General features: G+C 38.0%; 1 protein-coding gene and 1 long non-coding RNA gene across 2 annotated transcripts; one reads left to right on the forward strand and one right to left on the reverse strand.

Annotated features, from left to right (window-relative positions):
- The first annotated feature begins 23 nt into the window (after positions 1-23).
- Positions 24-5,291, forward strand: LOC135084169 (uncharacterized). Its single transcript, XR_010259773.1, has 3 exons — positions 24-78; positions 415-490; positions 868-5,291. It is a non-coding gene; the product is annotated as an uncharacterized LOC135084169 (long non-coding RNA).
- Positions 5,292-8,911: 3,620 nt separating this feature from the next.
- Positions 8,912-13,003, reverse strand: LOC135084190 (uncharacterized). The gene is made up of 4 exons (XM_063978928.1): positions 12,761-13,003; positions 11,630-11,738; positions 10,505-10,705; positions 8,912-10,287 (listed from the first exon to the last, which is right to left on the reverse strand). Exons 1-4 carry the CDS (start codon positions 12,827-12,829, stop codon positions 9,236-9,238), a joined length of 1,431 nt encoding a protein of 476 aa, XP_063834998.1. The 5' UTR covers positions 12,830-13,003; the 3' UTR covers positions 8,912-9,235.
- Positions 13,004-13,147: the final 144 nt, after the last annotated feature.

Here is a 13,147-nt window from a genome sequence, read left to right on the forward strand (position 1 = left end):
GGCGTGCGGCGCGAGTGCGTGCGCGCAGCCCTGCACGCCGCCGCGTCCGCGCCGCCGCCGCCCGCGCCCGCGCTAGTGGTGAGATGTTGATTGTTTTAACGCTATCGCCTAACGCTGCTCTCAACTGTACCTGCCCAATGGATTGACTACAACCTTCACGGACCTTGCAGTTCATTGCTCCTCTAGTAGGATTGTACTTACTTTTTAGCCTTCCCAGCCTAAAAAAATCTCCGGCTTCTTATAATGGACTGTGGCACGCTCGTCGAGTTTCCCGTCTATGTCGAATCTTTTGGTTGTTTTTTATAGCATTGTTTCATAAGATTTCATTCATATATTGCAATTCTTGAAATTACGCTAGACTTTAGATAGATAAACGTAATCTTCATACTTTATAAACAGAATTCTTTATTCCAGAATGCAAAGAGGGCAGTGATAGCAACAAAGAGCAGACGGCCGCCGCCGCCTGTACAAAACACGCCAAATAACAAGAGTGAGTACTTACAACAGTCATTTGTCTTATTAGAACAATAAACAAAAGCCTGCTGCCTACGTCATGAATGATGATGACGTTCTATTTAACTGACACTTGCAAGAAAACTTGTATTCTTTACAAACGAAATACGAAAACCATTACCTCGCCCAAAAAAGGACCAGTCACTGTTTCATCCAGTGTCTAAGTAGCTCAGATGGAAGAGCATTCGCCCGGCAAGCAAAAGGTCGTGGATTTGATTCCTGCCTTAGGCAGTTCGATTCTTTCAAGTAATGTATAATTTTGTTTGAGAAGCTACTCTAATAAGACATTTTTATAACTTTTGGATTGTTTAGCATTTTGACTACTAAATTATCAATTTTCTTTTCTTCCAACAGATCTAAGACTGAAAAAGGGTATGAAGACGGCGAAGCAGCGTCTAGGCAAAATCCTGAAAATACACAAGATGATATATTGAACGTAGCGTAACGTATTGTAAATGTAGTAGTAGCCTAGTTTAGGTGGACAGACGAGTGGCGGCGGCCATTTTGATGGCTACGCAAACTCTTTGGGGACCGATTGTTGCTGTTTCTAATTATATTTGATACCCAGTTACTGCTTTAGTTTTTTCTAGAGAGCTTGAGCATAAAAAAGATAGGAGGAGAAGACAATCTACATACAAAGTGCGCTCAGGCAACGCACATAGACAACGCTCACGGACATGACATCGTAAATTATCGCAAACCAGTCTAAACCAGTGCGAGCGCGAATGCCGCCCGATTGAGACGCATCTGTGTGCGTATGCGAAATGAAGTACATACTGGTGATTGTCTTCTGTTATTATCTATTTTGTCGCTTGAGGCGATAAGTGTTATTGTAACAACCATGCTTCAATAGAAGCATGTAATTAGTGTTAATTAATGTCTAAATTACGCTAGAATCGGACCTCAGACAGTAAATTTGGTACGCCATCAAAACGGCCGGCCATTGTATATTTTATATATGTGTTAGCACGGACCAATGTGTGTTGTTGTAGCGGTTTTATTTTGTCTGTGGATAGACGCGTTCCCATCCTTGTCTATGGTACTTGAACCCGGGACCGGTCCCTTTTTATATGCAGCTTAGAAATGCTTGTTTATGATCAATTTAATACTGTACTTTTTAATATGACATTTTGCTTAATCTAATTTCATTTGACATCGAAAATCATGACATTCTCCCCACAGCGTAATATTATTTTGAATTTGACATTCAATAAATCCCACACATTTTGACATTTAATATTAAACTAATCATAATCTTACCTTGGCCTTTTAGACTTAAATTCACATGTAAATAAAAACATGAATCATTTCGTCAGTCAGTTTAATCTTCATTAAAAATTGACAGAAGATCGTAACCATAGATTACAAAATTAGTTATTCTTGTGTAATAAGTCCATTTATCTGTATTTTTGTACCTTTATGGTTGACCTCTCGTTTATGCGAACGCGTCTTTACACTATGGAATCCGGTACGGTCAGCATATACGCGATGCATAAATAAATACATCGCTTCACCACGCACTACTTGACGTTGGTGAAATTGGTATGTGAAATGGCATAATTATGAATTGGTGAAAAAAGTAACTATAGCAATTTTAGGACTAAAAAGTTTATGTAAAAGTTTGTATAAGGTTTATTTTTGTGCAATAAATATATGATGTATTATGATTATGTACAGTCGCGGAATGAAAAGGTTCGTCACCTTAGTGTCGGTTTTTGCTTGCACTAGGTACTGTAGGAGTCAAACCTGCCAACATAACAGTGCAAGAAACAGTGCTGCTAACATTTAAATAAATATGACGTTTGCTAACGAATAAGGTTTTGCTTGTTTATTTTTCTATCCCATTAGTGCAATATTACAAAATGTAGTTTTTTTATTTAATAGATAATGGCAGGTTGAACCAACAAGAAGGTTTTAGTTTATCAATCATAATAATCTTCTTGACAAGTTGTTTGACACAACTTTGATGTGAATAATTTTGAACTTTACTGACGAGCAGTTAAAGATTATTTTCTCTAACTCGAGATTATTCTGTAACATAGTTTCAAAAGGTAATATGTGCTCGCGATTCGTTGAATGAATCAATTTGAAAACTGACGAACCTTTTCATTCCGTGACTGTACTACAATGCAAATGATCTCATTCAACTCAAATTTTCAAGATTATCCAACAATTTCTAACGTGAAGTAGTGCACAGGCAACAGTCATACAATAGTAGTAAGTTTTTTCATTTTGACATTTTTTTGTTGCCACTTTGTACTTTTTCGGGAACGTAACCGATAAAAGGTATTCATTAAATTTTATGTAAAAGTGCTACACAGGCCGTATTAATGTCATTAAACTGATAATGACACTTTACGCCGATGCGTATCTCTTTCTAAAGATTAAAGCCACTTGAATACATTTGTGTATCCAGGCATTATTATTATTATTGGACGGCTATTATAAATTTATTATAAGACTGTTTTACATGACAAAGGAAACTGCATTTTTTCTAACATTTTTTTGCGAAACGTACATTACGTACACACGTTTTTTTCTACACATTTTTATATTTGATCCACCTGTGTCATGTAAGGCATGCTTTATTTTGTGTAAGAGATCTGATAGTTAATTAATTTAGTAATTAGTTTTCTAATTGATGTGATAAAATCATCTTTATAGACGGGACGGACGATATATGTATAAAAATGTACTATCTTAATATTTTCTTTCATATTTCTATTCGTATTAGGAAAGTTATATTCGTTTCACGTTTTTCTATTGGAAAAATTACTTAAAAAAAGACATAAAAAAATGATTTTTTAATACTTTCTGATCATAAAACTCACCACCGAATCATATATGTGTAAATATTAAATAGCGGTAAATATATAGGTTGGATGTGTTGTGCTTTCACATGGTTTGTTATGTTTTTTTAGTATTAGTGTATGTAAGTATGAGTTTTCTTGCTGTTAATTTGTTGTATTGGGGCAGGTGCAAAATATATCTGACATATAATAAAAATAGCAAATAAAGAAATCAAGTTAACTTGACAAAAATATAATTTTGATGTGATTTGTTGGACTACTTAAAAAGTTTTTTATTTGACAATTTATTTCCCTACATTATGTAGAATGTATTATACACATTAGCTTTAAATTCATCAAATAAATTCGTAGATCATATTTGACAATACTATTAGATATTATTACATTTTGGTTTAAAAAATCTTATTTTCGATATTCTTAAGTATCTAACCTCAAAGGTAAAAAATCTATAGGAATTTATAATAAACAGTTTTGCTTCTGCCCCACCTAAATAATATGATTTCTCATATCTATACAGGGTGAGTTTTCGATGTGAAAATCACAAATTATTTAGATAAGGTTTCTACGTGTAGAGTGCGCTCTATTTTTGTATCATTTCATATCATGATCTTTTTGTAAAACAGTTGTATGAACAGAACGTTAATTCCCAATGAATTTTGAGCTCTATATTTTTATTCTACTCCAGTTGTTAACATTTTGTCGCGTTTAGCCCTTCCGGGCTAGGATTCGCGCTGTGATAAAATTTTATCGATGATTTTAGACGACAAATGTATGGACTTATCGCGTAAAATGATAAAATTGCGTGATGAAACGCTTATCGCGGTGCTCATCCTAGGCCTACTGGTGAAGGAATTAAATTATTTTCACACTCCTTCGGCTAAGCTAAGATATGGACGTCATTCGACAACTGTTTATCAATGAGTAACCACAAATTGTATTCGGTTTCGGTTTAAGACCAGCATTTTGCATTTTGTGCTTGTCGTTTAACATTACATTTTCAATCAGCTTTAAAAAAATTCGTATTCACCAGGAGAGCAAATGTCTCCCGACAGCGGAAATGTCTATGAAAAAACATACGGGTCGAATTGAGAACCTCCTCCTTTTTTTTGAAGTCGGTTGAAAAGTCGACGTCATACCTGTCAAGTAGACATTATAATTATAGTCAAACAGTTCTAAAACTTCAAATGCCAAAATCTGAACTACCCAGTATTGATAGTAGCGCCCTCCTGTAAATGTCATAATTATAACCCTATCGAGCTTACTGTGCACCTCGCTGGAATGCGACTCTCCCTCCCACACACGTCGGCCTTCGCTCCGTCAGTACTAGAGCGTTGATGTGACGTCACGGCCAGGTACGCAGTTAACTCGATCGGATTGTCCTGTTGTCCAACGTGGCGAAAACCGGAATTAATAATCCAGTATTAACAGTAGTGCCCTCCTATCAATGTCGTAGCTGTTTGGATCGTGGGCTCATTTCCGGAGGTCTGCTCTTTGAACGTTGAACTCCTTTTTGGACTCCTTTTTTCCGCTGCATGTGTCCACTTTGGGTTCTTTTGTATAATCAGTGCTGTTTCTTCAGTTTTCTCTTCCCGTCTTTGGGTTTCCTGAAGTAATTTTGCCGAGATGGCTTCCGTAGATAGCTTGGAAGTTGAGCGCTCAATCGCCATGATGAGCGGGTCGTAGTCATCTGTGAGCCCACTCAGTATGATCACCGCAACGAGTTCGTCGTCCAGCGGCGATTCAATTTCACTTAGTTGATGTAAAATTTCTTTTATTTTGTTTAGGTAAACTTCCATTGAGCTACAATCAGATAATTTATTGAACAGACTCCGCAGCAAACCCAATCTCCTGCTTAGTCCACGTCTCTCATACGTTTTCTGTAGTATTGTCCACGCTTCGTGGGCACTTTTGGCAGTGCGTATATGCGGAATTATAGTCGGCGCCACGGACAGCGCGATGCGCGCTAAGGCCTTAAATTATCATTATGACGATTTGTAAGAACTATTTATTAGTCTAAACAAATAAAGAAATTTTGACTTTGACTTTGACATCCTTCTTCTTGTTGTCCTCGTTGGCCACTGCTTCTATGCAGTCCCACAACTCTTCATGGATTAGCACCATTCATATCGAGAACTTCCATGTGGAGTAATTTTCTGTCCCTTTTAGTCTCTCGATGCAGTTCTGACCGATTCCCATCGAAGCCATCTTGAATACCGTTTGCCAGTGCCGGTCGTCGTTTCAGCCAAATGACGTCCACTGCTGGACAAAGGCCTCCCCCAAGGTTTTCCATAATGAACGGTCCTGCGCTGCCCGCATCCAGGCTCTTCCCGCGACCTTTACCAGATCGTCGGTCCACCTAGTAGGAGGCCTGCCCACGCTACGTCTTGCAGCCCGTGGTCGCCACTCGAGAACTTTCCTGCCCTAACGGCCATCGTCTCTACGAGCTATGTGCCCCGCCCACTGCCACTTGATTTTAGCAATTCTGCAAGCTATGTCGGTTATCTTGGTTCTCCTGCGGATCTCCTCATTTCTGATTCGATCACGCAGGGAAACTCCGAGCAAAGCCCGCTCCATCGCCCTTTGGGTGACCTTGAGCCTTGAGCCGGTGCCGGTACGGTAATAATTCCAAGTGCGCGATGTACGACCAATCTCGCGGGTATACGGGTGCTTTTCACTTCTTGCAACTACGCTATTATTCAGTGTTGGACAACTATGTTGCTTCCGGAACATTCCCATACTTAGGTTAGGTTAGTTGTTTATAGTAGGATTCTGCTGTATTTCCTCTCACAACATATTCCAAGTCTCCAAATACAGACTCCCATTCATCAAAATACAGATATGGAATTTCCGGAAACATGTTGTGAGGCATTTATTCTCGTAGTGAATACGATTCAAACATTATGAACCTTCAAATTATAGATAATTTAGTTTCATTAAGTTAAAAATTACATTGAACACCAAAATGCTGCTCCTAAACCGAAAACAACGATATCAACAAGTGTTATTAATTTATTAACAACCTTTGTTTTCTAGCACTACATAGATTTAAAACCAAGCGCCTTTTTGCTTAAGTAAAGTCTATATTAAATAAAGCCTTCAATATTGAAGGTGAAGGACGTCTGGTCGCCAATACGTTAGTTTATAGTTTGCACTAAATATCACTTATATGAAATTCTTGCAAAAACATATTTTCAATAAAATATTGGACACTGAGAGCCTTTTTCCTATGATTTCGGCACTCGTGCGGATCTGGGGGCCTAGTGTGAGTTTACGTCAAACGCATTCGATATCGACGGCTTAAAAAAGTGACATTAAATGTATGACAAATTGTACAGCGCCCCTAGCGGCAACTTTGAAGAACTAAAATCTTCATTATATTTTTAACGCAGTCAGCCATAGGAGCCGCTCGACGGAAACTACTCCAAAGTCAACGCCTTGCATTGATTTTTCTTTGCAAAGCTTACAGAATTGTGAGCACGGAGGCTCTGCCAGTCCTGGCTGGTGTACTGCCGGTCGACTTAGATGTACAAAAGCGTGCGGCTATGTACTTCGCATCAAGGGAAAATATAACCTCCGATTTCTTAAATAGCCGCGATCGTTCTAAAATAAGTCGATTATTTGATTCCCGAGAAGTCGTTGAAGAAGATTTACTTAATGAATGGCAAAAAAGATGGGATACGTCAGTCAAAGGACGTCACTTATATAAATTCTTCCCGAATGTACGCGAACGTCTAACTAGGCGATGGTTAGAAATCGACCATTACTCGTCGCAGTTCCTCACGGGACATGGCAACTTTAAACATAAACTTCACGAATTCAAACTAGTTCCGTCTCCTTTTTGCGAGTGTTCCACTGATGATGTCAGTCATGAGCAGTCTGCCCATCATATCTTGTGGGAGTGTGATCTTTGGAAACATGAACGTGATATAATGCTTAATTCAATACAACATACATCTGTTTCCGCAATTTATTACACCGATCTTGTCGCGACAAGGAAAAATTTCCGTGCTTTTAAGCGATTTTGTGAAAAATATTATTGGCAGGTAGTTGCTAATTGCTCATAAGATAGGCCCCCTTAATTTAATTTATTGTCCGTGGTGCATAATCTTTTTCTTAAAGGTTTTAAACCTTTGTTTGTCACCTGTCATCCGCTTTGCAATGGAGGGAAGTCGAACCTTAATTTCGAACTCCTCCTATGTTCTTCTGATTAATTTCGTTGCGGGTCCAATGACAGTTTCACTTTCCCCCGGGACAAACTTGACCTTCATTGGTTGGGTTTTTGTGGCGGTCAAGCTGTAGATCCTGGCTACACAGGAGTTGCAGTGGTGGGAACGAGAGGTGGGAATAGTCCCGTTTTAACGCAGTCAATATCGAATAGTGTCGGTATCGTGTAGCCCGCGGAATAGGAAAAATGTGTATGAAATAATAAAATGCTGATTAAATACGCGTGCCGAAAGCCGCGTCACAGGAAAAAGGCACTAATGCAATGTCAATAGCAATCATAATACACTTAGCAACGTATTGACGGTGCGACGCCCGCGCATGTATGGGAGTTCGCGTAATAAATATATTGTAAATTATGAATTATGGTGAATGTATATTGTTGTGACTGAGGAAAGAGTTTTCTAGACGTATCCACACTATATGCGTTTTATTTCTTTTGCCAACTATACACCACAAAATTTTTATCACCGAAAAAAAAATTCTGGGTAATGAGTTATTGATACTGATCCTATTTATGCAAAAAAAAAGTTAAATAAAGTTACTCAAAATTTCCTCCCAAAATTGGTAATTTATGGACACACGCGTCGCTAGCACTATTTACGTAAGATAATGTAACACTTATTAGAACTGAACATGGTCTAAGTTAGCTAAGTATGTAATAATAACATTGGAAGCGTGGTCGAGGCGTGAGCGCGGGGACTGACCGATAGCCCGCCCGCGTAATAATACCATTTTCCTGATTTCATGGATGTTTCCATGAAAATTTAACGTATTTTTTAAAATATTTTTTTTGGCATCAGTGTGTTGTATTACTACCACCCCTGCCTGAGATGGGTGTGGTTTTGCAAAACAAAACTGTATATCAAAACCCTCAGTAATATTATTAAAGATTTGCCACACTCGATGCGTTCTGCGGGCAGCGGTGAGGTCATCGTGAACGCAGCCCGCATCACGTATTAACAACATTGTCGCTCCGGGCTATAAAATCTTTCATCGGTCGTGACAAGGCAATCTGTCAACGATTTGCGGTCTTTGTTCGTGCACGGTCAGATCTCATCAATACAAAATGTATAAAGGCTAACAATGTTGCCATATTATGATGCGGGTTACGTTTACTTTGACTTCTGACTCGGAAAGCATCCAGTATTTTTATTTTCTATTGACGTTCATAAGTGCCACTTGTGGTCTAAACTGAATAAATATTTTTGATTTTGATTTTGAAACTCTTTAGGGGTCATTAAGTTTAGCGTTCTTACTGGGTCTTAATGTAATATAGAATTCTATTGGCGCAAATATTAATCCAAATAATAATAAGTGAACTTATAAAAAGATACACTAGGTTAAATGTATTTTTAATCAGTGTATAATACGCGTAAAACTTATTTTATTGTTTTGTTGCCAGTATTTGCGAACAGAAAATACTCTGAAAAGTACAAAGAATTAAAAAAATAAAGACAAAACAAACAAAACAGCCGTAAATTGTTTTAAAAGTACAAAAACACATCTATAAAAAAGCATCTTATCTACTATGTTAATGTAACATTATATTTTACTTATACAATGAATAAAAATACTGCTTTATTTACCTACTTTGCTTACTAATTAATACGTAACAACATTCAATTTGTTTAATAATGCAAATTATATAAAAAAAAACTAAAAACTAGGTTACACAGGTTCAGTTGACGTTATAAAAAAGGAATTTTAGCCTCTCTATTTACGATAAACTGTAATTCTCGATCATACCTTTGATTTTCATTAGAACAATTGCTAAAACAGTTTTCTATCTCTGACAACGTTTTATTTTTAGTCTCAGGTAAAATTACGTACATCACTAAAAGCGAAACTATCATTATTGTCGCGAATATTATTAAAACTCCCTCCAAGTGTACCACTGATAATAAATATGGAGTAGATTTTATTACTAATAATGAAGAAACAGATATTAACACCCCTGATAATAAAGTCCCAGCTGCTTTAAAATGCATATGGAAAACCTCCCCTATCAATGCTAAAGGGATCGATGTGCTTCCTAAGTTAGAAAACATTAACTGCAATATACATAATGAACTTAACCATGTGTTTTTAACGCCAACATAATTGTTATTCATTAAAAACACACATACACTAGTTACCAGTAAAGTAGCAGCGGAAAGGCACCCTGTAATCAACAATTGAGTTCTATGTCCTAAAATGGGAACAAAAAACAATGCGACTATTGACACGAAAGAGATTATAATGCTAGAATTCAATTGGTGCATATCGTAGTCTGTTCTTAACATTTTCGTCGATTCTATCCATGATGCTGGTGCCCAATTCTTCCCTGATGATTCCATGAGGATTATCCCAAAAACGACTACAGTTATCGGTCTTAGGAATTCTTTGCTGGAATACTTCTTTATTATGTTCACTACCATTCCAATAGTTAAGTTGTTTCGTATCTTCATCAAAGCGTTCTTGGAAGTTGTCTTCAGCTCTTTTCTACCCTCGATGAAGATCAAATTATGATCTCCTGTCGTATTTTCTTCATGATCTTTCAACGCCAGCCAGTACGGGCTTTCTGGCCAAGTCATACAGATCCCAAAGGATAATATTTTCAGGAATAAAGCAGTCCACAAAATCTGGTAATTTGGACGCAAGATGAGACCCACCGTGGTTCCAATGTTCATAGATGCTGTTATGAGATTCAGGAACACTCCTCTGTATTTCGGTGATGTGTATTCGCTGATTATGACTGTCCCTAAAAATAGGATAAAGGTTGAAAGATAATATAGAAATCTAAAATAATTATTTGCAGGAAATTACGCCCAAAATGCTTGAATCAGTGCATGATGTTTTAGGCTGGAACTGTGTAGTCAGGATCTACAGCTTGACCACCAATAAAAACATAACCAGTGAAGGCCAAGATGGTAAATCGATGGTCTCAAAAAGATTCTATAAATAAGGATGATAAATACCTAAGATAACAGTGAATCCTGACAGCAGCCCATTCAGTGTGGCTCTTATGGTGTTGACCCTGGAGGCATCTGGGAAGGCGATCGTGATGCAGCTGAGGATCCCCGGCAATGTTCCCAGGATGAAGGTCAGTCTTCTGCCCACTTGGTCCATCAAGATGGATGAAGCAACAGTGCCGGCTACGGTGGCTATACTATAGTACCCTGTAAGTAAACAAATTAATTTCCTTATGTTACTTTAAGATGTCTTGACCATCAATCCCTAATTTTTAAGTGACCCCTATGGTAACATAGGAATTTTGTTTTAAAAGGGGTTTCTTAAAAATTTGGAATTGATTGTGAAGACGGTTATTAGTGCCTTTTCCTGTAATGCGGATTTTAGCACGCGTGCAACCAGCAGCGTGATTATCCTACGCAAGCCAAAGATTATAGTAGACTAGTAGGCCTAGAATGCGCGCCGCGATAAGCTTTTATCGCGCCATTTTATCGATTTAACGCGATAAGCCCATACGTTTGTCATTAAAAATCATCGATAAGATTTTATCACGGCCCGCATCCTAGCCCGGCAGATCTTTAGCCAAATGATGACCACAACTGGACAAAAAGGAAGGCCCAAAATTAAGCCGGTTGCATACCAAGAGCTAAGCTAAACTAATTTAGCTTAGCTCGCATAGCTGAGGTAGTTTTCCTTAGTTGTGTGTAGACTGCAAACACTAGCTTAGGTCACAATCCTGTCAAGTTAACTGCGCATCTAGCTGCCGTGACGTCACATCGACGCTCTGAGCCCCGATTACGGTAATTTTTAACGTCAACAATCCAGACACGCTTCTCGATTCTGCGATACGATTGGTCGTTCAACAGCGTACGTCAGCTGTTTTGACCAATCGTATCGCAGAATCAGAAACGCGTCTGGATTGTAGACGTTAAAAGTTACCGTAATCGGGGCTCTGGTACCCACCCACGGACGGGACGGGGAACGTGAAGAGATGTGCGAGTGAGTGCGAGGACGAGCCGCATTCCAGCCAGCCAGGTGCGCACTTAACTTGACCTGTTTGTAACTTAGATCTTAGTCTGCAAACGTCTTTAATGTGTTTTTGGTTAAATCTCTACAATTACTTGAAAACAAACCTAATAGAGATGTGTTGTTGTTGTCTTCTGTGCGTAACGTTTGTGGTGTGGGATATTGCAGCATCCCCGTGCTCAGGATACTGAAGAATACGGCTGACATGTGCCACACCTGAAACGGTTATTGTTATTGTTGATTAGCCACAAAGTCGATTCGTCACGAAAAAATCACGTGTAGACTGTAGATTCGCACGTGTACCTATAAATTTGTAGCATATGATTTTTGGAGTATCTATTGCCATATTTTGTTCTTCTTCTTCTTCTTCTTTTTTGATGTTGGCAATACACGTCGAGGTCGACTTGATTTGTGCCATTTGCAAGTTTTAAGTGAGACGAGTTACAAAATGGGATTAAGTGGGATGGGACTTGGGTTAATGATATAATGAAGGATGATAGATGATACCCCTGCCCACCCTTTGAGTCTCAGTAAAGTTGTGGTGCTTTACTGAGACTTCTTAAGGACTACTTGAGAGAATCTGAAGAATCACGCTGCACTGTTTTGTTTCACATGCCCACACTCATGCACGTTCACGAACACTGGTTAATAATCCACCATTTTTACACATTAATAGTCGTCCAAACACGTCTTTAGAAAATAAAACAAAACCGCTAACATGACGCTTCACATTTCCGCCAAGAAGTCTATATTTTGTTCATGACGGATTTATTTTTAATTGATGAAAATCTTTACTCGTAGCTAAACTAAACGGCTTTAGTTTAGGCATTGTGGTGATTAGGCTCATCTCTGCTCATTCTAGGAATCGAACCTACGATTTTTGGATTGAGGGAGTCTTCTCTCTCTGGGCATTAAGGATTTAAGGCTGGGTTGCACCAACTGACAAACGTTTAAAATCTGTCAAACTCCATACAAGAAACACCGGTATATTGTTATTGTTACTGTTAAAGGTAGGTGGTGCAACTCAATAACTTAACATTCGAAAATATTTTTTATAACGGTAAATACTTGCAAAATAGGTACTGCAAAGGCTACAAAAATGTTTTAATATTTTCACAATAAAATAGCAATAAATAAAAAACTATGCGATGTTTCTAGATGTAAATGACTAGTGTCCCTTATCATTATTTCCGTTTTATTAAAATTAGAGCCGTTTGAAAAAAAAAATCATTACTTACTTGTCTAAAAAGCGAAGTTTTCTTCATGCCGGCGTTTTTTATCAGTCGTTTCACTGCACAATGTGTCATTATTATAACAATTAACACAATGCATTAATTAATAAAAACAAACAGCCACACAATGTTCATCAATGGATGACGAATGGGTACTAATGGTGGCAAATATTGTTCGCAAGTGTTCAGCGATATTTACACACACAAAAGATTCTTTATTTTGTTATTTTTACGCACGATAAAAGGGAATCGTGCTGAATGAACCTGTTTGTATCATTAACATCTAGTAGCATAGCTACCAAGCGGCTTACTTATTGCTAGGTCTATAATGCTAAAGGCGAACCTAGGACATTCTGTAAACATAGCTACCTTTACAATCATGACTAGTTAAAG

This window comes from Ostrinia nubilalis, chromosome 25 (assembly GCF_963855985.1).
Source record: "Ostrinia nubilalis chromosome 25, ilOstNubi1.1, whole genome shotgun sequence".
Lineage (NCBI taxonomy): Eukaryota > Metazoa > Arthropoda > Insecta > Lepidoptera > Crambidae > Ostrinia > Ostrinia nubilalis.

Bases quoted from the DNA above. Each gene is read 5' to 3' on its own strand.
- LOC135084190 (XM_063978928.1), bottom strand. From the start codon at position 12,829: ATGACACATTGTGCAGTGAAACGACTGATAAAAAACGCCGGCATGAAG. The intron at 11,739-12,760 runs GTAAGTAATGAT...TAACCGTTTCAG, and splicing joins AAACTTCGCTTTTTAGACAA to GTGTGGCACATGTCAGCCGT. The intron at 10,706-11,629 runs GTTTGTTTTCAA...GTTTACTTACAG, and splicing joins CAACAACACATCTCTATTAG to GGTACTATAGTATAGCCACC.